The 22316-nt window shown below is 28.5% G+C and overlaps 2 protein-coding genes across 2 annotated transcripts; one reads left to right on the top strand and one right to left on the bottom strand.

Moving 5' to 3' along the window:
- The first annotated feature begins 1245 nt into the window (after positions 1-1245).
- LOC123295591 (LITAF domain-containing protein) lies at positions 1246-7564 on the top strand. Its single transcript, XM_044876996.1, has 4 exons — positions 1246-1417; positions 1529-1725; positions 4424-4577; positions 7267-7564. The coding sequence occupies exons 2-4, from the start codon at positions 1581-1583 to the stop codon at positions 7370-7372; spliced, it is 405 nt and encodes a 134-aa protein (XP_044732931.1). The 5' UTR covers positions 1246-1417; positions 1529-1580; the 3' UTR covers positions 7373-7564.
- A 1596-nt stretch (positions 7565-9160) lies between these two features.
- Positions 9161-20569, bottom strand: LOC123295969 (centrosome-associated protein 350-like). Its single transcript, XM_044877430.1, has 10 exons — positions 20049-20569; positions 16786-18309; positions 15077-15594; positions 14290-14942; positions 14126-14227; positions 13445-13825; positions 10651-13045; positions 10514-10570; positions 9466-10122; positions 9161-9196 (listed from the first exon to the last, which is right to left on the bottom strand). Exons 1-10 carry the CDS (start codon positions 20485-20487, stop codon positions 9161-9163), a joined length of 6762 nt encoding a protein of 2253 aa, XP_044733365.1. The 5' UTR covers positions 20488-20569.
- Between the last annotated feature and the right edge of the window lie 1747 nt (positions 20570-22316).

Raw genomic sequence — 22316 nt, 5'->3', positions numbered from 1 at the left:
AATATATTTAATGTTGCAACTTCAAAGTCGAAAACGTGTCATTATTTTTCGTTGAGTTAATGGTCACTTTAATTCTAAATTAAATAAATTCGGTATTTTGACTATTTTTTTTACTTTGGTTTTGAATGGGCACATTGTGTGCATACAATTATATTCTGTATAGTACCGTATTATCTCAATGTATTCATTATAGGACACCCCGTTTATACATTAATAATATTAAAATTTTTTATCAGTTTTATCCAGCCGTGACCTGTGGTCCCATTCTTCATATGACATAATATTATCATTTTTGTGATTAGAATGATGAGTACAATTTTTTTTTGTTTAAAGACCCAGTATATAAATAATGAAACCTGAAAAAATCTCATATCATTTTAAATTATATTAAAGAGAAGTTCAATTATAAAGAGCTTCTAGAAGAAATTGAAACGGATAACATATGAATCAGAAAGGGAAAAATACACATTAAATAATTATATTTTTACTTTCTAAACTAAATATTAAAAAGTGAAAACAAACAATTGACTGAGTTAATTGTTGAAATACCATGTATAGACAGTTTTGATGACGCAATCGTTTGTTTTTTGACGTCACGTAAATAAAGAAAGATTTCCACTCTTAAATAGCCACACACACATAACTGATATTCCCATATTAATACATACTACAAAATTTTCACCTAATTATCGCCCTCGTGGGTAAACAGTGATGTTTACAAGAAAATGTTTCAAACAAAAGTTGTTTGAAGCACACTATAAAAATTTCAGCTTGATATCTCTTTTCGTTTTTGAGTAATCGTGATGACAGACGAAAGACGACAGTGAGACAGACAGACAGACAGACGGAAATGGAATAATTAGGTGATTCTATAAACACCTATACCAAAATTTATTTCGTAGCATCAATGTTTTTAAGCGTTACAAATTTGGGACTAAACTTAATATACTATGCATATTTCATACACATGGTATAAAAAGTTATTTAAATAAATTAAACGTAGTTCCATTGAGTAAACATCCGTTAAGCTGAATACTTCTTATATCTTATTTATTATTAATTTATTATATTATGAGTAAATATTAATTATTATTTTATGCTTTTTTTTTTTTGTACACGAAAGATAATATTTTTGTTTATGAACGTGCATAATAATCTTATCTCTATATTCATTAATTTTTATGTTGGCAGTGAGTTTACTCATATCATGACACTGAGGTGGTTTCATGCAAGTTATACCAATTCATAATAATTACACTGATAAGTAAATACAGACTTTTAACAATTTCAATAAGGAATAAAGTGAATAGTTTTATTAAGAAATAACTGTAATTGAAATACTTAAGTGCAATAAACAATCATTGAATAGTTTTCTTTTATAAAATTTTAAAAAAATATATTGTGCAATCAGAATTAGGTAGTTTCATCAAAATTTTTTTTTAGCAAATATCATTTCATTCAATATATTTGTTTATTATATTTTTGTGTATTTACATAAGAAAAAACTAGGTCGTGTTTTTATTTTTAGCATATCGTTTTAAGTTACGTCATTTTCATTTGGTGCTAATTCATATGTGACTATGAGCAACAATAAAGGACCAGGAGCACCAGGGCCATATTATGCGGCAGGCTTTTATGGGCCACCACCAACCGCAGCTCCACCGAGCTATGCTCAAGCTGTCGGTGGTGTACCCCCATCCAGTCCATTTCAACCACATCATACAGGTTTTCATTATTATTTTGCTTATTTTTTATTATTGTTTAATTAAGTTCGAAATTTTTAATTAATTAAATTACAAGGTTTTTCTATTCTCGTTGTTAATTAATAATTGTTTTCACCTACGCATGTAACTAAATATATAACGCATGGAAATATAATCTATAAATACAAATGAAATAATACAATCAGTATTATAAAATTCAAATTATTAATGAACATTAGTCAGCTTATTGATTATCGTCTGTTTGTATCGAAACTCTCCGATGTTCGATAATGTTTCGAACATAAGTTTTTCAAAGAACAATTTTTATATGTAAAATTTTAACTACCCTATTTTTGGCTAGGCAATAAACAGTTATGTTTTGAAACTCCTGAGACATCGATAATTATATCCATGATCTGGATCACATCCATGATCTGCATTTTGCGTTGACTTTTTTAGAAAACTGATTTTCCAAAAATTCAACGATTTTGAGTTATTATTGATGCGTAAAAGCTGTTCAACTTTATTGGTTATTTTAACTTATTTATGGTAATGAGATCCTTTTTTTATTGATCTCTTAGGATGCGTCGTTAATATTATTGCATTATTGCAAAAAAACAGTTGATTTTTTAATCGATTTGTATTAGACCGTAAGCTAATAATGAAGTGAAATTTCTATTATTCCTTTTCTCTTCTATTTGGGCGATTGATCTCTAGATGGCTAAATTACTGGCATTTGGTTTCCTAATTTTTTTTTTCTTTAGGGAGAGTAATAGATAAAATGATAGTAAGGAGAGCAGTTTTCCTTCTCTGTCCCCTTGGTAACTTCATGATGCTTTTAGGGAAGTTTTTGGCCAAAAATCTGCATTGTTGCGAAAGTGGGGGTGCATGAGTTCTTTTACTTTTCATTTACGGATTTACGGTATCTATTGAAAGTACAACAAGAAAATAGTTTACAACAAATGATTTTTATAATATGAATGTAAATGTGTTTGGGATTTGATGAACTCATTTTTTTTTTTAATTAATACAAAAATTATGCGACCTTGAAGTTCAAGATTACACAATATTTTGTATTAATTTTATTTTGAAGTTATATTTTTTGTTATGATTAGCTTCATGTTTTCATTTTCAATGTTGGTCTAAACTGCGTCATAGATAAGTTGTAAAAAATTTTTCATAAATTGAGAATTCGAAATTCCTATATATTATATTTGCCCTATATTTTAGTATAATTATTTTTTTAGTGCATTGCGTCGTATGGAATTTCCATCACCTGATTCTAGTTTTTGATACCTCAGGCGTTTATAATTTTTTATTAATAACCATTAAATACAAATTAAAGCAACAAATTTTTTATCATAATTTAACCAACCTCAAATAATTGTAATTTCGCGAAACATTGCATTTCAAAAATTTTATATTCATTTAAAAGCTTGAAGTTGAAGTCTCTATTTCGAGGATATTAACAATTTAAAATTTTTCTTTTTCGCTATCTCTTGCTTTGTTTTCACTTGTTTAATCTAAATTCTTTCATGCGTTTCCTACATTATGTGTGCTGTAATTAGACTTTGTTTTATTCCTTGAAGATAATTACGAAAACATTTTTTTTTTTCGTTTCTTAATTAAGATATTTTTCTGTTTATTTGTACGTCATCACCATACCACTTTCAATAAAAATATTTATGCATTGATAAATATGTTGTAATAATAATGTTAATTGTCTTAATTAAATGAAAATAATTTAATTGGTTTTAAAAGCTACTTCCACACTTATTTACATTGCTGATCGATTGTTTAGCAAAAAATGAATAAAACGATGTTTAATTCGAAAAATGGGTTGAAATTCTGATCCTGACGCAACTCACATAAATTATTGGGATACCTTCAACAACACCAAAGTATTTCGTTGACAAAATATGAGAATCGTTTACTAAGCTTGCATTTTTATTCCTGTTACCCTAAAAAATGAGGAAATCCATGACCCTAAACGCGTTTTATTTTTTCAAATGCTTATATCTCATAAACGATGAGGCTGTGTAAAAAATTTCAAGAATAAAAAAATGCTGGGAATTTTTTATAATATAAAATTCAAATGTAAAGTAAAGAGAATGTGGTGTCCGATAGTAGGGTAATTCTGTCCCACCCTATAGGAGTAAATCGAAAAAGCACAAGTTCGTATGTATGACTTTGTTAGGTACAATCAGGCAAACATTTTCCACCGACTCCCATAACAATTTACTGACGAGGTGTCTTCCTTGGCCAAATGCTTTATTTCCTACAGTAAACTGAATGTTACAAAAATACAAAGCGAGCTATGCACAATTCTACGCATAAAAATAAGTATTTCTTTTTGATTTGGGTTTAATTTAACAACAATCCGCCCTGGTGTTAAAAAGAAAGTAATATTTCGTATACCCTTTTAATATCCAAGTAAATTACTTAGTACATCTTAAAATATTTTGAATTGAATGTAAAATTGTTTTCAAACCCCTATAAAAAGTTAAATTTTATGAAAACTATGAAATCGAAAAAAAAATTACTCAATATTATAACTAATTTTTACGTGTAGAATCCGATATTGCATAACTCATTACGTATTCTTGTAGCATCCTACATTGTATATAAGTGTGAACGTAGCTTTCTTTTTCATAATAAGATAAAATGATCCCAGCTTAAAAATATTTTGAAATTTATTTTAACCTTTTTACATTTTAAAGTTGCAGGTCCACAAATCTTAACAACTGTAGTTCCAGTTGGTCCTCAACCAACTCATATGATATGCCCCCATTGCCATGCAGAAGTTGATACAACAACCAGGACCGAACCGGGAGTAATTGCTTATATTTCCAGTGTCGTAATTGCATTATTAGGGTAAGTATTTTTTTTACAATCAAACTAAATCTATAATAAAATAAAAATAGTGGATAATTCTTGCTAATTCAGAATTTAGGGCTTGAATAAGAATCTAGAAGCTTTCTCAAGGATACTTTTGATTTGATATTCTTCGATACATGTTTTTATAAATGCAAAAAGAAAATATGTATATTGATTAGTGTTATTATGTATATTGTTAATTTAATTATGATCATGAGAAATGTGTAAGTTTAAAGGTTTGTTTTTTATACCTTACCCTATAAAAAATTTAATTATAACATGCAACACGAATTACACGTCGGTAGAATATGTAACTTATTGATTGTTAGGTTTTAACCTGTTGTTTTGAGTGTAGTACCTAGTAAATTCTAATCAATGCCAATTGTAATAATATAATTCCCCCGTAAACAATCTATTCAGAGTTGTAATAGATTGTTTACGGCGTGCGTATACTCTGTGCTTTTTATCTAATAAAATTTGAAAATTAAAAAAAATTATACATTTATTTAAAGGACCCGCAAGATTATATAGGAAAATGGTTTTCTGTGCAACTTTTTCTAACCCATTCTAAAAGTATTCTTTAGATCATTCTGACCAGAAGCTCTTACGGCCACAAAAGATTTTAACGAATATTTGTAGTACCTAAATGCAGGTTCGTAACTAAGGCGTGGCAAAGGAGGCACCCGCCACCGGCGCATAAGGAATAGAGGCGCAAAACAAAAAATTTGTAAATGACGCTCATTAATTTACATAGAGTCATAAAGTTAACAAATTCGATTTTTTTTTTTTGATAACACAGGCAAATTTGATTCGATTATATTGGAACTTTTGTTGAAACCCACTAATTTTGGATCATTTTTATCAGCTGTAATGTCTGTTTTTCGCTAGCCATCCTTTATGTGCTTAATTCCGGGACCAGGACTCCACATTCTTGAAACCAATTAGAGCTAGGTTAATTTTAATCACAAATTTGAAAAGTATGGCCCAAATATAGTAGGATTGCATACTTGGTTTATCAAAATTGAATATAATTTGGTTTGTTAGAGCATAATTAAATTTTTTAAATTCTGATGACCTCATAAAGTTAAAAAATTTGATTTTTTTGATAAACCACACTTTTAAAAAAAATTTCTTGGACTAAGTATAATTAAACCACATAATGGGAATGTATGTTGATGGACACCTAGACTATATCCTGCAAGTTGTTAATTTGTGAATATTATCGCAGTAAAAGGCGTATGGAAAGATAATACTTTTCCTGTATGTGTAAAAGTTCAAACGTCTTGTACTTCTTGGTGCTTCGCTATAGCACCAAAGACACGTGTGTGTTAAAAGACGTCAGTTCAAAAAAAAATTTATATAAAACGGCAATTAAAAAATTTTTTAAATAAAAAGTAAATTAATGTTAATGATGATAATTAAATGAAATAGTAAAGTATTTTGTACATTCGTATTGAATAACAGAAATATCCTTCATCGGGTGGCATGTCGAACTAGCTTCAATAGTTATGATATCGAATTCTTAATAATAAAGCCATGAACACCTGATTCCATAAAAGTTTATTTAAAGTAACACAGAATCGTTGGCTTGTATGGAAATCTTCGGATCTTTTTCAAAATTTATCACAGAGCATTTTTTGATAGAAATACGAAGTTTTCTAAACACTAATGCAACGAAAAATGTTTCTGAGATGCAGGGTTTTCATTCTACGCTTACTTAAATTGTTTTAAATTTATTATTATATAAACAAATACGAAGTTTTCTGTTTAAAAATGACATAAAATTTTTTTTTGAGCAACGAAGTTTTCTATATAAGCCGATGGAATGCAAAGCTAACCAACTGTGTCAACAGATAAAAAATGGAATGTAGCATGTTGTATATTTCAATTCTTATAGATAATAAACTTGTGGGAATTCCAAAACATGAAATGTCTGTAATCTTCAAACGGTTTCTCTAAACAAAAAAGGTCAAATTTCCAACATCCTGTTAAACGTTTGTTATGATCTTACAGAAGATGGAGGAACCCGGAACCTTACAATCTTTTAAGTAACCATCGCATGATATGTAGGAAAATACGAACTTTACAAGAAAAATAAATATTATAAAGTACTTAATAATATTATACTTTTCATGCTTCTGGGTTTCGAATTTTTGGGGTCAATGTTACTCTAGAAAATGTTTGTTTATCCAAATCGGAGATAAAAAAATTGTTTTCAGAATTTGGTGAGTCTTTTTGAGATACCGTCTAAAATCCTGTACGAAAAACTTTTATTTCGAAGTGATTCTGGAGATATCTTTAGAAATACTTATCTAATCGTCAAATGAGCTGAATTATCTTTTTGGAGTCTTTACTACGCTACATAATTCAAAGATTCGAAAGTCTTATTGAATTTGTGACTGAATGAGAAGTTTCTGAAGTATCGATTGAAGAAATTGCACAGAAACTACTCAAAATTACTCTAATAAATGAATTTTATCCAAATCAGAGGCAATATTTCTAGCTATTTAAAATGTTTAGTAGCCTTCATTCCATTTTGGTGGAAATAGTTGCTCCGATTGCCCGTTTCTGTATCCGCGCTTGGGAAAACATATGACCTTTATTTATACTCTCTCCGGTATTCTTGTTTTTTCAAAAAAGCTCAATATTTTATGGATATATTCAAATAATTATTATTCGTTTACAGGTGCTGGTTAGGTTGCTGTTTGATTCCGTGCTGTATAGATGAATGTATGGACGTGCATCACACATGTCCTAATTGTAAAGCATATTTAGGACGTTTTCGAAGATAATTTAAAAATGTTTTTAATCTATTTAATTCATGGTGCCTACATGTTTTGATTTAATCTTGTATGTTTGTTATTGTTGTGTCATTTTTTTAACATTCCTATTTTCAGCTTTTAAATTATCGTCGGTTGGCGTTTCTCATACATAATAATAAGACATTCAGTCTTTAAATTTTATTTTCTCTGCCAACTCCGTATAATAATATATAATTAATTATCTTATTGTTTACAGTATACTTGTATAAAAAAATTTATAATATTATGTTCTTTTAATAAAATATCTAATACAAAATTTGTTTTTTGGTATTATTTTCAATTTTAATCCCATTAATTCTCTAAAACTTTTAACATAAATCTGTTAAAAGTACAATGCATATCTGTAACAGCTCCTGTGCATATAATGTATATACATAGAGGTAGCTAACAGTGTAAAAAATAACCATTATTATTAATTCATATTTATTTTAGTTGAAATATGTACAAATATATATAATAAAATATCGTTTTTATCAATATTTCTATTTTAATTATTATTATTCAATATTATACCTACCTTTTATTTACCCTTTACATCGATTTCAGGAATATCAAACAGAATCTACATTTTTAACAAAATATTACTACAAATATTCATTTATAGGTAAGTTTATTGAAAAAATTTCATTAAAAGAAAAATAAATACTAAGTTTAAGAAAAATTGGAAAAAGGTGAGTAAAAGGTATGTATATTACATTATTGATAAGTATAATATGTCAAAAGTGGAGTAGTGGCTAACCCAGTCGCCTCCGAATACAGAATACCTCGGTTCGTATCTAGCATTGTCCCGATTAATTTTTAATTAACTAAGTTTTTTTGTCGAGATAGTATTTTTTAGATAGTTGTTAGGGGAACCAAAAGCTACAAATAAGTAAGAGATAGAGGTATATTTTATGTTATTTTAATTCCCACCCCCTGACAGAAGAATGATTTATGACATAAGTAGGAAAGTGGGACTAACATAATAATTTATTTTTTTTTGTGAAATAACATGTTCTCCTATTACAAAATCTTATAAAATTTCATTCAACAAGAATAAATTTTGTAATAAGCGAATATGTGGCCAAAAAATATAACATGTTCTCTTGTTACAAATTTTAGTCAACGAGCGATTTTTTAATTTTATAAATACAATAATTTTAATAATTTTTAATAGGAGAATATGAGTGAGATAAACTATATGACATGTTCTCCTATTAAAAAGTTTAATATTTAAGCATAACAAAGCCATTTTTATACATATTTTAATATTTTGTAACAGGAGAACATGATTTTAAAGAGTGAGTTATATTTATCATTATTTTAATTCCCACCCCCTGACAGAATAGTGATTTATGACATATGTATAACTGACGTTTATTATAGTAAAAGGGCGGGTTATATAAATACTTTAAACTATAAAAAAAGTGGAAAATTTTTACTATCATCAAAAATTCATTTAATCTAAAAGTAAAAATGTTAATCCACACCAGGATACGAACCAGCGTATCTTCTTTTGCGAAGCAAGTGCTATAACCGCTCAGCCACCAGGCTTATTTATAATCATATAATTAACTTAATACTTACCTTAACTAAATAATTAATTAATTGATAATTTTGTCAATCATCAAGTTATTAAAAGATCAAACAATTTATCTTATTTTTTTATGATTAATGAATCAACGTTTTTCCAGGCCCGGAAAAGCCTTTCCATTTCCGAAAATGGTCACTCTGCTGGTAAATAATCTCTGTATACAGCCCGATGCTTACATTTTTTTTTTAATTTTCGGATAACAGTTGATAATACTTTAAAATCTATGCAGAAATTAAAAAAAACACATACGTGTTTCTTGTTAGAGTTAAAACCCAACTAACGAAACGTCAGGTAAAGGATTGTTTTTTAATATGCATCGAAGCTAAAATTCCCTTGATCGAAACATAATTTGTAAAGTTACACATCTTCCCATTGTTTCCTATCGACTTGCATTCGCGCTTACATTACATAGGTAGTTGGATTAGTTAATTAAAATAATAAAAATAAACACAATTTTTTAAGAATTTGTAATAATCTTTATTTTTTTCGCATTTATTTTACGCATAATTGATATTGTATCGTTTAACAATAAATCAAAAATATCTGATGTTAGTTCATTTTTAACGGCTACTTCATCACTTTCAAAATTGGTCCATTCAGATTCTTCAGCTTGAGATTCTTTCAATAATAATTCATCAACGTGATCACGTTTCTTACGACTCCAACATATAATTAAATTGTCTTTTTTTGGTGTCACACAAAATCCTAAATATTCGTTTACTTTCGATATAATCAAATTTTCCAATTCCATTTTATTATTTTGTTTTTGTATGCATAGTTTTTTACAAGTTGGTTTCATCCAAGATGGTACATATTCATCGGTTGTGTTTGTAATAAAGAAATTGAAAGTAATTTCTTTACATAAATCGAATAAAAATCGATTATAATTATTTTCAATTTCGTTATCACTGTTCTCGAAAACAGTGGAAGGTTCAATACTATCTAATGAATTATTCGTGTATGCTGTATATAGAATATCACTAGTTTTCATTAAAATACTTGTTAATTGATCTGAAGATGATGGAATCGTGTATTTATCTAATTTTGGTGTAGGCGGAGTGTATGGTGGCGGTGGTTTATTGGGAATTTCCCGTACGTAAACATATGGAACAATTTCTGATTGTTGTTGTTTTTCCAGCTCTTTTATCTAAAATTAAAAAACATAGTAAAAATGATTACTCATTAGAATCAGTAAAAGTGTGTTTTTGATGGTTTGAGAAGTTTTAAAAAAAGAAACCGTTGACATAACTTAAGGAAAAATGTATTATTTCGGTTTGTTGCAGGAAATTGGTGGACCTAATTATTCCCTAAATCGAAAACTCACATTTAAATTTTCCTAATTCTAGTTTGAATCTAATTATTTAATCTAATCTAAAGATACATCAGAGGATTTAAACTTAAACGATCTATTTATAAACTGTTGAACCTGCTACTACAAGAGTCAAAAATATTAACAATTTTAAGTTCGTTTCTAGAGACCATTTAAAAAAAAAATCAAGAGGGAAAAATGGTTAAATTTTAATGGAAAATATATTTACCTCCAATTCTATTTCTAGTTGCTTTCTAAGCAATTCTTCAGCTTCATTTACTATCAACTGAAAAGAAAAAGTCATATTATAATTAATCAATTAAATCTCAAAAATTCTACGATAATAAAATTGATAATGTTATTTACCTGATTTGTAGACGATTTTCCATAATCAGAAACTGACGTTTGTTCAACTTCTGTTGACTCAAAATTATCTGCATCAATGACAATATCTTCTTCAATTTCTTCCTTATCGAAAAATGTATCATTCGATACATTACATTCTACAGTATCATCATAACTATTCGATGTAATATCAACTTCTGGCATTGAAATATTTTCAAGTAATGTAATATCATTTTTTAATGGTAAAATATCATCAAAATCCTTTGATTCATCAAATTTTAAATCTAAATCGGTGGCAGATATTAAATTAAAATCGGAACTTGATACACTATCTTTCGAATGATTTGATGTTGTATAACTTTCTTCATCTTGAGAATAATTTGGGGTGAAATCATTGAGATCTGTAGGAATCACTGTTATATCATTCTTATTTGAAATGTGTTCTTTATGATGATCATCGACGATATTTTCAATATCACTAGATTCGTCAACAGGTTTTAGAATATTTTCAGTTGAATTTTCAAGATTTCCGTTTGTAATATTATTGATTTCATCGCTAATATTTGAATCTTTACTAACAGAATTATTTAAATAATGTGGCGTAGATTTTGTTTTGTTATCACTTGAATGTTCATTAGATAAATTCACGTCATCGTCTATGATTATTGACTTAATAGATGCGTCATCCTTTAAAGATTTATTTAATGGTGATTCAGTACTTTTCTCTGATAAATCAAAGTGTTTCTCTGAATTATTATCACTGTTAACACTTTTTGATGAATTATTTATTAGTTCAGGAGTTATTATTTCATCGGATCTAATTGATATATCAGTATTAATATCATTTTGTGGTGAAAGAATTGATAAATTACTTTCGATTATTTTATCAGAGACACTTTTCTTTGAATGATCCTCGAATTCATTTTCTTCCAAATTTATTGATTTATTTGAAATATCATCGATTTCTAATGCACTATTAGATGAACTGCTATTGATTACTTCGATTTCGTTTGAAATATTTATTCTTTCCGATTCATTTTCTGTAATTACGTTTGAATTATTCTCTAAGCTGTTAGAAGATTGATTAAGATTTTCTATGCCAATATTAGATGAATTTATTTCTATAGATTTAGATTTCGACATGCTCTCTATGTTAGTTCCTTCTGAAGTATGTGGATGTTCCGATGATACATTCGAGAGAGATTTTATTGACAAGCCAATATTAGATAAATTTATTTCTATAGATTTAGATTTCGACATGCTCTCTATGTTAGTTCCTTCTGAAGTATGTGGATGTTCTGATGATACATTCGAGAGAGATTTTATTGACAAAATTTTTTCTTCTAACGTATCCACATATTCTGGTGGACTGATCTGATCTATTTTAGACTCTATTTTGTCAGATTGAATATTTTCACTTAGTTTTAAGGATTTTGAATCGGAAGAATGGACTGATTCATCTTTTTTACTATCACTACTGATTGAGCTCGACAATTTATGAAAATTTCTTTCATTTGTTTCTTCTCTAATCAAAAATTGTTCACTTAATGATTTTCTACTTGAAATGGAAATATTGCTTTTATTAAGATCAGTTTCTGATAAATCTTTAGGTGATTCGACTATATCTTGGTTCAAAATATCAAACTCAGCTTGAGATTGGGAAGGTATTTCAGTATCATTTACGTCTTGAATAGATTCATCTAATTCAGAAGGTATTTCTTCAAAATTAGTAATCGTTTTATCATGTAAACTGATTACTTCAGATACTTCCAATAAATCTTTTTCTGGCGATTTTAAATCATCTACCGTTTTTAACGATTCATCAGGTTTCAAAACTTCATCAGATGATTTTATTTCAGATTTTAATGTTATCGATTCGCTGTCTATTTTTGATGTATTATCACTACTTCGATCTAATTCGTTAGTTTTTTCTGATATTTCAGATTTGTGTAATGATATTGGTACTATTTTCGGCAATGGAATGGCTTGTACTACAGTCGGTAATTTATTTCTTTGTTTTGTTTCATTTGATTTGTCGGCAATCATAGGATTATCTAAATTAAATGACGTAAGACTTAATGAACGAACATTTTTTAGATTATTCATCTTTCTGAGAACTTCTTTTTTTGCATCTTCATAAAAGTTATCAATATCAATTTTCGATAAAAAGTATCGTTTACTGTCATCATACTTCTTTTCTTTATTTTGTGTTATATTGAACCAAATTGTGTTTAAATATACTCCAGAAAATGAGTATAATATATCGTCACCTTCATTTCGTAATGTTAATTGTCTAGCTTCTTCTTCTAAAGCAGCAACTTGTTTTTCTTCTTCAGTAAGTCGCTGATGCCATTGTAATAATTCTTCAACTCTTTCACGCCGACGCTTCAATTCTTCTTCTTTTTTTAGTAATGATCTAATATAGAAATTTTGTTTAGTTAAAATTTTCTAGGTAAGACATAATAAACGCATACAAATATTAGACTACAAAATTTTTTCGACGGAACCCTAATTTTTTTTTTGAAAATAAAATACAGCTCATGTTACTTGCTGATAATGTAGCAATCTATAGGCGAATGAATTTAAAACTAGTAAATTTTTAAAAGTAGTGGACTCAAAAAATGAAATACAACAAACTTGCATCCTATTTCATCTCTTTAGGGGATTAATTTCGAAAAATCATTTCTTAAATGACACCTAAAGAATACTTCTATCATTAGGGGGTTAGGCTATACGTTGATATGTCATTCGAGGCATTGTCTTTTTTATATATAAATAGAATATGCTTCGAATATATTTAATAAAATCAACTTACTTTTTTAACTTGTCGGGGTCGCTTATCATTGAACTTTTCGTACTACGAACCGTGACACTTTTACGATAATCGATGGATTCAACTTCTGATTGAATCTCACTTTGACCGTTAACAACGGAACGAGATCGAATACTGAATTCTTCTGAGACGGAATAAGATTGTTGACTTGTTGGGTCATCGTATGCACTTATTACCGATTCATTGCTTTGTTGTTTTACGTCGTAAACTTTCATGGGTCCCGTACTTTTCACTTCTTTTGCTCGACTTTTCTTTAATTGTTTTAACATATCTTTTGTTGATAAATTCTTTTTTATTAAATTCTTTTGCTCCTTTAACATTATTTTTCTTTCTTCACATGACGCTTTGTGCATTAACTTTAATCTGTAAATAAAATAATGTCAATTGTAATTACTTGAAATAAACATACTTCTGGTGAAATTAAATCGCCAAATGAGTAGCTGACACTCTAATTCCGATAAATTAATAAAATTGACGGCGACAGTTACAATATCTAAACTTTTTTTATTTATACATTTGATATTTACAAGCGAAGAAATTATGACTAACACAATTTTAACAAGATACTTGTGTTTCTTGGGTCCAGTTCTTTGAGTTTAATTTGCCAATACCACGTGAATTTTAAATATCTAGGCAAATAAAATGAAATTGAGTTATTATTACCTTTCCATTTCATTTTTCTCCTGTTGAAGTCGTAATATTAGAGCACGTTGCTTTTTCTTAATGGCGGATGCTTGAACAATGTTACCTTTTTCCTTTAATTGCCTGAAAAGTAAAACAAATTGAAATATACAATTGGAAACAAAGCTTTTAAACAATTTACTTACTTTTTAGTAATCTCCAACCACGCTAACTCTCCTTTAGTTCGATCAATTAAAGCTTTTTCACGAATTTTCAACAATGTTTTAAAGTGTTCTAAATGAATATCTTCATTTCGAATTTCTTGATCAATCATTTCTAATGAAAATCCATTTGTATTGCCGCCATTGTATACTTCTAAATCAATTGCGACTTTACTGTCTGTTTTAGATGAACTATCATCGGATATTTTTGTAACGTGTATATTATCTGAACTCTTTTTAAATTTTTTTTCACTATGACGTTCCTTACTTACTTCACCCGAACCACGTTTATAATTAATAAATGGAAGTTTTTCTTCGAATTTCTTCGAAATATTATTAGTTTTATTTAATTTCTTATCATTATAAGTTTTAGTAGTAGTTTTTGTATTATCAGTCGTTATATTTGTATCATTAAAACTTATGGTTTTAATACTGTCTGTATTATTTTCTTCTAATGGAATGGACGGAATGTGTTCCGAGGTATTTTCTGTTTGAGCAGTTTGTACTATTTTCATTGAAGAATCAATTTTATCATTTGATTCGTAATTTACTTCGTGGGATTCTCTTCTTACTGACGAGATTCTCTTCTTACTGCGATTTACTTCTTGGCCATTTTGAATACATTGACGAAGTAAAACCTTTATAAAGTTATAAATAAAAATTAGTATTTATTTAGATATGAATTGAAATTTCCTAAACTTATTATTTATATTATTTAAACATAAATATAAAATATGATATGTTTAGCGAGAAATTGATGATTACTACTTACCGCATTATCGGCTGCAATTTGTTTTAAAGATTCTCTAAATGTTTCTAATAATCTAATTTCAGCTTCAAATTTCAAATTAATTTCTTGTGGTTTTCTCTCTACATTACTTTTTACATTTGATATATTTTGTGCAAGTGCAGTGTTAATATTAAGTTTATCTTTTGGTCGAATTAATTGTTCTGCGGCTGTTAAATGAGGACTAGATGAACTTTCGCTGTTTTCTTGAATTTCATCATGTGGTGTTGTATAAATGCTTTCTGGTTTTTGTTGATTTGATAAATTTTTGCTAATAGAACTAGTACATGATGGTATTTTTAAAGTACTGTTAACAATTTTATTATTACTTTTCTTCGATTGATTTGATAAATTGTTGCTGGCTGGAGTAGTACTAGATGATGTTTCTGATATACTTGTAACAATTTTATCAATATTTTTCTTTAATAAATTGAAATTTGTTTCTGAGTTGCTGGGTATATTATCATCAAATATAGAAGACTGGTCTATGTTTGTAGAAATAGCTAAAAATAAACATAAATTTCTGAATAATTAAGTATGAACTTTAAAATATTTATTTCAATGTAAGTATCCAATCTAAAAAAATTGAATACAAAACAAGTGAAAACAAACAAATGGCTAAGTTAGCTTGAAGGTATTTTTAAGTAGAAGTAATTGTATATGTATAAAGTCGTGAGGCGTGAATGCAACTTTTTGAGCGAATGTAAATTCGAATAGTACTTTTACATTTTGATATCTCGAAAATCGACGAACCACTAAAAATTTGTCAAAATGTTTTATCTTATCTTATAAATGTTATTATTTGTAGGTATCTTATCTGCATGTGCATACCTAACTTTCAGCAATAAAAGGAGGGAGGACAAAAGTTAAATTTTTTGTCTAGAAACGAGCAAATCAGAAAATTTGGTTTAAACATATGTTAAATTAAACAGTACTTCCGCGTAAACACATACTTAGCCAATAGGGAATATTCATGAAATTTAAATTTGGTTCAAATATTTTTCTTCCGTAACTTTAATGACTGGATATTTCAACTAAATCATTATTTTAGTAATTAATATATTTTTAATTACTTAAAATTAATTAATAAAAGTACAAATTCAGTGAGGGCATTAAAAAATTTCTAAAACGGAAATTCAAATTTTTATACGGACGTGACATCAAAGTACGGGCTTGTCAAATTTGTTGACATACTGTATAATATTAATTACTTACATTTTATATGATATTTCATTAAATTATACTATTCTACGGCTTTTTATTAGAAAGCTTAATAATAACAAGTGTAAATTCTGTGTTGTAAATTCATTTTTTTTAAAGTATAAATTATACATTGAACTGTCACCAATTGACAGATTACGTACTTATACGTCATCAACAGAGAGCGCCAAAAAACTGCGTTTAAATATCTCAAAATTATAATGTATTTTAAATATTTTTTTACACTTAAATACAACATTTTTAAGCAGTATTTATATTTTTTACTTTGTTGTAACGGTGTAAACAATGAATTAAAAATATAAAAAAAAATACATGAATATTCTCTATTATTTGTATTTGAAACTATCGAGTCTCACAAATGGCCTAAAAGTTCTACATAAAAATATTTTTGAATCTTATTTGTAGAATAAAAATAGGATAGGCAAAATCAGTCCAATTTACCCAACCTTTAATAAAAACTAGAAAAAAAATACCTTGTGACAATGGAGTAGACGGCTGGAACGGAATATGTTCTGAGGCACTTATACTTAGTATAGCACTTTCAATATCATGTCCGGTACTATTCGGGCTTCCTTCTGGACTTGGCAGTGATGATTTCTTAACTGGTACACTTAAAGATTTTCTACTTTCAGTCGATTTCTTATTTGATTGGACACTAACGTTTTCATCAACTATTCCCGAATAATAATCTTCACTATTTGTTGCCGAATTGATACCACGTAAATCTAATTTCAATTCTGAAACTATACTTTGCATTGATTTAATTTCTGAATGAATTGATTCAGCATCAAGTCCATGTGGAAATAAGTTATCCGTTTTCGAAACCGATTCATTTGTATCCTCCACAAATTCTTCGGTATACGATGGCTCCTTAGTGTGTTGTGTCGAGGTAAGATTCGTACTTGAACTATGTATTTTCTGATATTGATATCCATAAAGTGCTAAGTTAATTTTTTGTTTCACAGCCGTTATAAAATTATATGGATAAGGCATTAAAGTGGCAGGTTGTAACCAGGACGGTACATTTTCTTTCGAATTAATTGCAGAATTTTTTAATAATTCTTCTGCTTTCATTTTTTCAAGTTGTTGTTTTTTAACAGCGTCTTCTGTGCGTTTCTTTTGTAATATTTCTCGGTATCGAGCACGTTGTTTATAACCTTTATACGTAGATTGTATTTTTGTGGCTGCATAATTTCGTTCTTCCAAAGATGGTTCGGTTAATAAATGGCAGTTTGGTGTTACTAACGCAATTTCGTTTTTAGTTGATGATCGGATTGTTTCTAAAACATCGATGCTATCAATTTTTTGACTAGAATTTGAGCAAACGTTTTGTTTTGAATCGGAAACGAATGTTCCTTTCAATGATGTCATATTTTGACATTTTTCAGTAATATTTTTTTTCTTTTTCATTGGTTTCGATTTATTTTTATTGTACATCGTTTTTTCCTGTAACTCTTTTAATTTTCGACGTTGTTCTTCTTTTAAAGCGATCTTATAACGTAGTTCTTCTTTTAATTTATTTTGTCTTTGTAATTTTTGTTTTTTCATATATTCCCTAGCAGATTTTGGATCATAATGTATGACTTTTTCCACTTTTGGTGTTTCCACAACAGGTTGCAATAACTTTTTCTTGAGTGGATGTTTATTAGTACTAATTTTAGTAGGAATTGGTTGTGTTTCCATATTTTCTTTGCTGACGTCAATGTTTTTAACTTGTTTGTTTGTGATAATTTCAGGTTCATTTTTATTTTCTTTCAAAGTAATATTACTACTAATTAATTTTTCTAACTCACTTTTAAAATTTTCAATTTCTAGTTTTGTTTGTTTTGATTTTCTTTCAATTTCATCAATTATTACAGATGGTTGTATTGAAGAACTTACTTCTACATCATTTGTGCGAGATACTGATGGAAATAAACTATCATTTTCATTATTTTGTTTAATTATTCCTTTTTCTTTATTTTCATCTTTGATTAATCGCTTTTGATGTGATCGTCCTGAAGAAATACATGTAATTTTCACTTTACGATTGTTATCCATAACTTCATTTCTACGTATAACTGTGCGAATTTTTTATGTTTTTGTATAATTGTGTCATTTTATGATAAAATCATAAATTATTTACAAATTTATTTAATAAAAAAAATAAAAACTATTTACTAAAACCTAGAAACTTTATGTAAGCTATTTTACGGTTATCGATTGTAACGCTTTTATATTTCAAAATTCATTAAGGATATCGTAACTAAATGTAAACTCAGTCAATTTAATAGTGCCAGATAAAAATGACCCAAGTGAATTTGTTACAACAAAATAACAGATGTCAGCACATACATAATACAAATAAAAAGATGGACTTACACAGGTCTGCGACTAAAAAACTGCATAGGATTTTTTTTTTTACATTTTCTTATAGATTTTGACCTCCCAAAAACAGGAAAAATATTCAAAATATTCTATCACATAGGTTTTCATAGATATTAGTAACAACAGAAACTAGTCTTTAAGTAGTATTATATAGTATTTTATAGTAATATTATATAAAACTAGTCTTAAAAAGTATTATTATTGCACGATGAAAATAAATTGGCTTTTCTTCCAATGGGGTATTCTGTGCATATGGAAGAAATCTAACTATAACAATTTGGCCATTACCCTGGAAAGAATCAAATACCAGGACCACCAATGGATGGTTTGTAGGGGACTTCAAAATACTCACGATGCTTTTGGGTCAGCAGGCAGGCTATACTAAATACCCTTGCTTAACTTATGCTTATGGGATAGTCGAGCCAGAAAACAGCAATGGACTAAAAGTGATTGGCCACCCCGAGAAACTCTAAACCTAAGGAGAAAAATGTTATCAATACCAGTTTGGTGCCGCCAGAAAAAGTTTTGTTGCCACCTCTCCATATCAAATTGGGGTTGATGAAACAATTTGTATAATCTACAGCACTCTTTGTGGAAAGTATGATTGAGAAGGAAAAAGAAGCTTGGGTATTGTTGATCAAAGATGTAGGGCGAAAGTTTTTGGGAAATACTAAGGATCCTGACTACAAAACCATTGTTCAACTATCAGCATACGAAGCTCAAGCCTGAAGGTCCATTTTTTACACTCTCGCATAGAATATTTTCCTGAAAACCTGGAAGCTTACAGTGAAGAACAGGGAGAGCGGTTTCACCAGGATGTCCGCGATATTGAGAGACGGTACCAAGGAAGATGGGATGTCACTAAGCTTGCAGGCTACTGTATAATTTTTAATAAACGAGTGCTTTTACCAATTTTTTGTGTTTGAATTTGCAAAAAAACCTTACGTGATAGAAAAAAATGGCCATCACTTCTGAAATCAGCGTATTCTAAAACATATAATTTAGTAAAAATATCTCATGCAGCTGACAAAAAATTTTTTTTTGCAGACCTGTGTTATTATTACAAAATAAAAAGCTTGATAAGAGCGTGTGTAAAAAGGATTAGGAAAATAGTCGAAGCATTGGTACAAGTTTTAAGGACAAGGAATAATTGCTTTGTTCTTCCCAAGGCCTAATTCCGTTATGCCCATAAGTCTAACTTTTTTGGTCAACGTTGTTCTGATGAATCCAACCAACTTCCTAAAAACGAATATTTTAGGACGAATATTGTTCGAATTTTGCTTCCCCCCAGTTGTTATAAGGCCTACCTCCTCCTGTAATTAATGTAAAGTTTTGCTCTTCTAGTTTCTGAAATGTTGCTGTTACTTACGTGTACTATTGTTGGTTGACGATTCATCTTGGATGGTGTTTATAGAACTAATACTTTGGATCGGAGACAATGGTGTTCGTGCACTTGTAAACGCACTATAGATTATTTTGTCAGGTTTGTATCGATTTCTTTCACTATGACACGAGCGTTGACTATTCGTTGAATAGTAATAATCTAAACTTGGATTCGATGATTTGTGTAATGATTTATCTGAATTACTTGTGGTCGATGATCTTACAGTACTGCGTCGAGTATTTATGTTTTCTTGAGATGATATTCGTGGATGTGGCGCAATTAAATTGCTATGATCAAAATTGATTTTTACAGTTTTAACTGAACGAATTTTTGTTGAACTCATAGGCATAACTTTTGAAGTTTCTATGATACTTCTATTAAATTTTAGTAATTTTTTGTTCCGCAATTTCTTATACAATTCCATAAATGATGGTTTTTCTTTGAATAATTAATGTTGATGATAGATTTGAGACCATTTTTTGTATGTGATGACGCATGGGTATGTTGTATGGCTTCCACTTTTATGATACGAATCTTACTATTAATTTTTTTTAAATTTTACTTCTAAATCTAAAATTATGTAGAGAAATTAATTAGATTAAATATATTTGACAGACTGGTTCTTATACTTAAATATCCACTCGACCCTAGGATCTGTGAATATTAATTTAAAGTGACGTAGAATACATTAATTTTTATTTAATTTTTCTATTTCTTTTTTTGATCTAGAATCTGAATAGCTATGCATACTAATGTAGGAGTATTGTTATTTCTAAGGCTACCAAGCAAGGTTGGATTAAAAACAAAAAATGCCTGCCAATTAAAGAAATTTGGAAGGCATTATAAACCGAAAATTTATGCGCCCAGTTTGTTTCACTAAAATACGTCTTTATTAATAAATGGTAAGTAATCAGGGGGTGTAAATTGGAAAAGCTACTGAAAAAGCGATTCACTTCCTGTTTAATAGTACAAATTTTTATCTCCACTTGGCGGGATTTATCTGATTTGAATTTGAATATTTTTATTGGCCTTAAAAAATGGTAATTACAAGTATTGCCATCTGGTAGTCGGTATTGTAACTACTGATTTTGGGTCTTCTGATTTTAATTAGTACGAATTATTATCGCCAGTTGGCGAGTTTCAACTCTTAGTTATCAATAACTCGAGCTTCGTCGAAACCTATTGCTTTGTTGCTTAGATGATTTTAAGAATAAAAGATCCTATAAATCTTTTTAATTTATCCATGGGGGGAGGACTAATAGGTCTTAGAAAATTTAAAAAAAAAACAGAGTCATGAGGTAACTCGAGCGCGTCAGATATTGAAACTGGGCTTAATACTCCCACGTATCTCTGATAACGGAAATATATTCGGATATTTCATATAAGAAAAAGGTACCACTTCAATTTAAAAAAGAAATTAATATTTTTCATTTTTATTTAGGGAATGTGGTAAAAGTTGATTTCGTTGACACACTGTGTACGATCTGCAATATTACATATATATAGAAAATTGGTACGCGATTTTGCCGATTGTATGTTATAGAGAATGCAACAAAAATTATGATAGTTGTAATTTTATTGGAGCGAAACATTGTATATTTATAATATAAAATTAATATTTTAATTATAATAATCTGAATAATATATAATATATAGATAGTTCTGGCAAATATGTATATAATATCTAATATTTATAGAAAATATCTATAATAAAATAATAATAATTTATATCTATTTATTGTAAATAATATTTATTAAAGTATATATCGTATATATAGAAAATTTATAATATACAAATATTTTGTTAATAATCTTTAACAGTACATTTGTTGTTATAATATTATTGTTAGATTCGTTTATTATTATAATAATGCTAAATTATAAAAAAGGTATATAGTTTAAAAAATTATTTCATCAAAATAATTTTGCTTGATCCCCTAGTCGAAACAAAGTACGGTCTTCTTGACCACATAAAACTCCGGGAAAAGCGAATTTTGTGGCTTTAACGCATGGTCAGAATGTTGGAGGCCAAAGCTTTTCTCGGAGTTAATTAAAAATAGTATACAATTCACGGCATGAATTCAGAATATTGTATGCTCTGGCGTATGTGATTTAAAGCCTCGACTTCGTCTCATCCTTTACATTTACCAGGAAATCCAAATTTTTGACGTGGGAACGTAATATTCTTTTTGTAAAAGTCAATGTTGAATGTTAATACGCGTGGGGTGGTCTCGATATACATAAACCGCCCAC

This window comes from Chrysoperla carnea, chromosome 3, assembly GCF_905475395.1.
Source record: "Chrysoperla carnea chromosome 3, inChrCarn1.1, whole genome shotgun sequence".
In the NCBI taxonomy this organism is placed as follows: domain Eukaryota; kingdom Metazoa; phylum Arthropoda; class Insecta; order Neuroptera; family Chrysopidae; genus Chrysoperla; species Chrysoperla carnea.
This window is presented reverse-complemented; position numbering and strand designations above follow the sequence as displayed.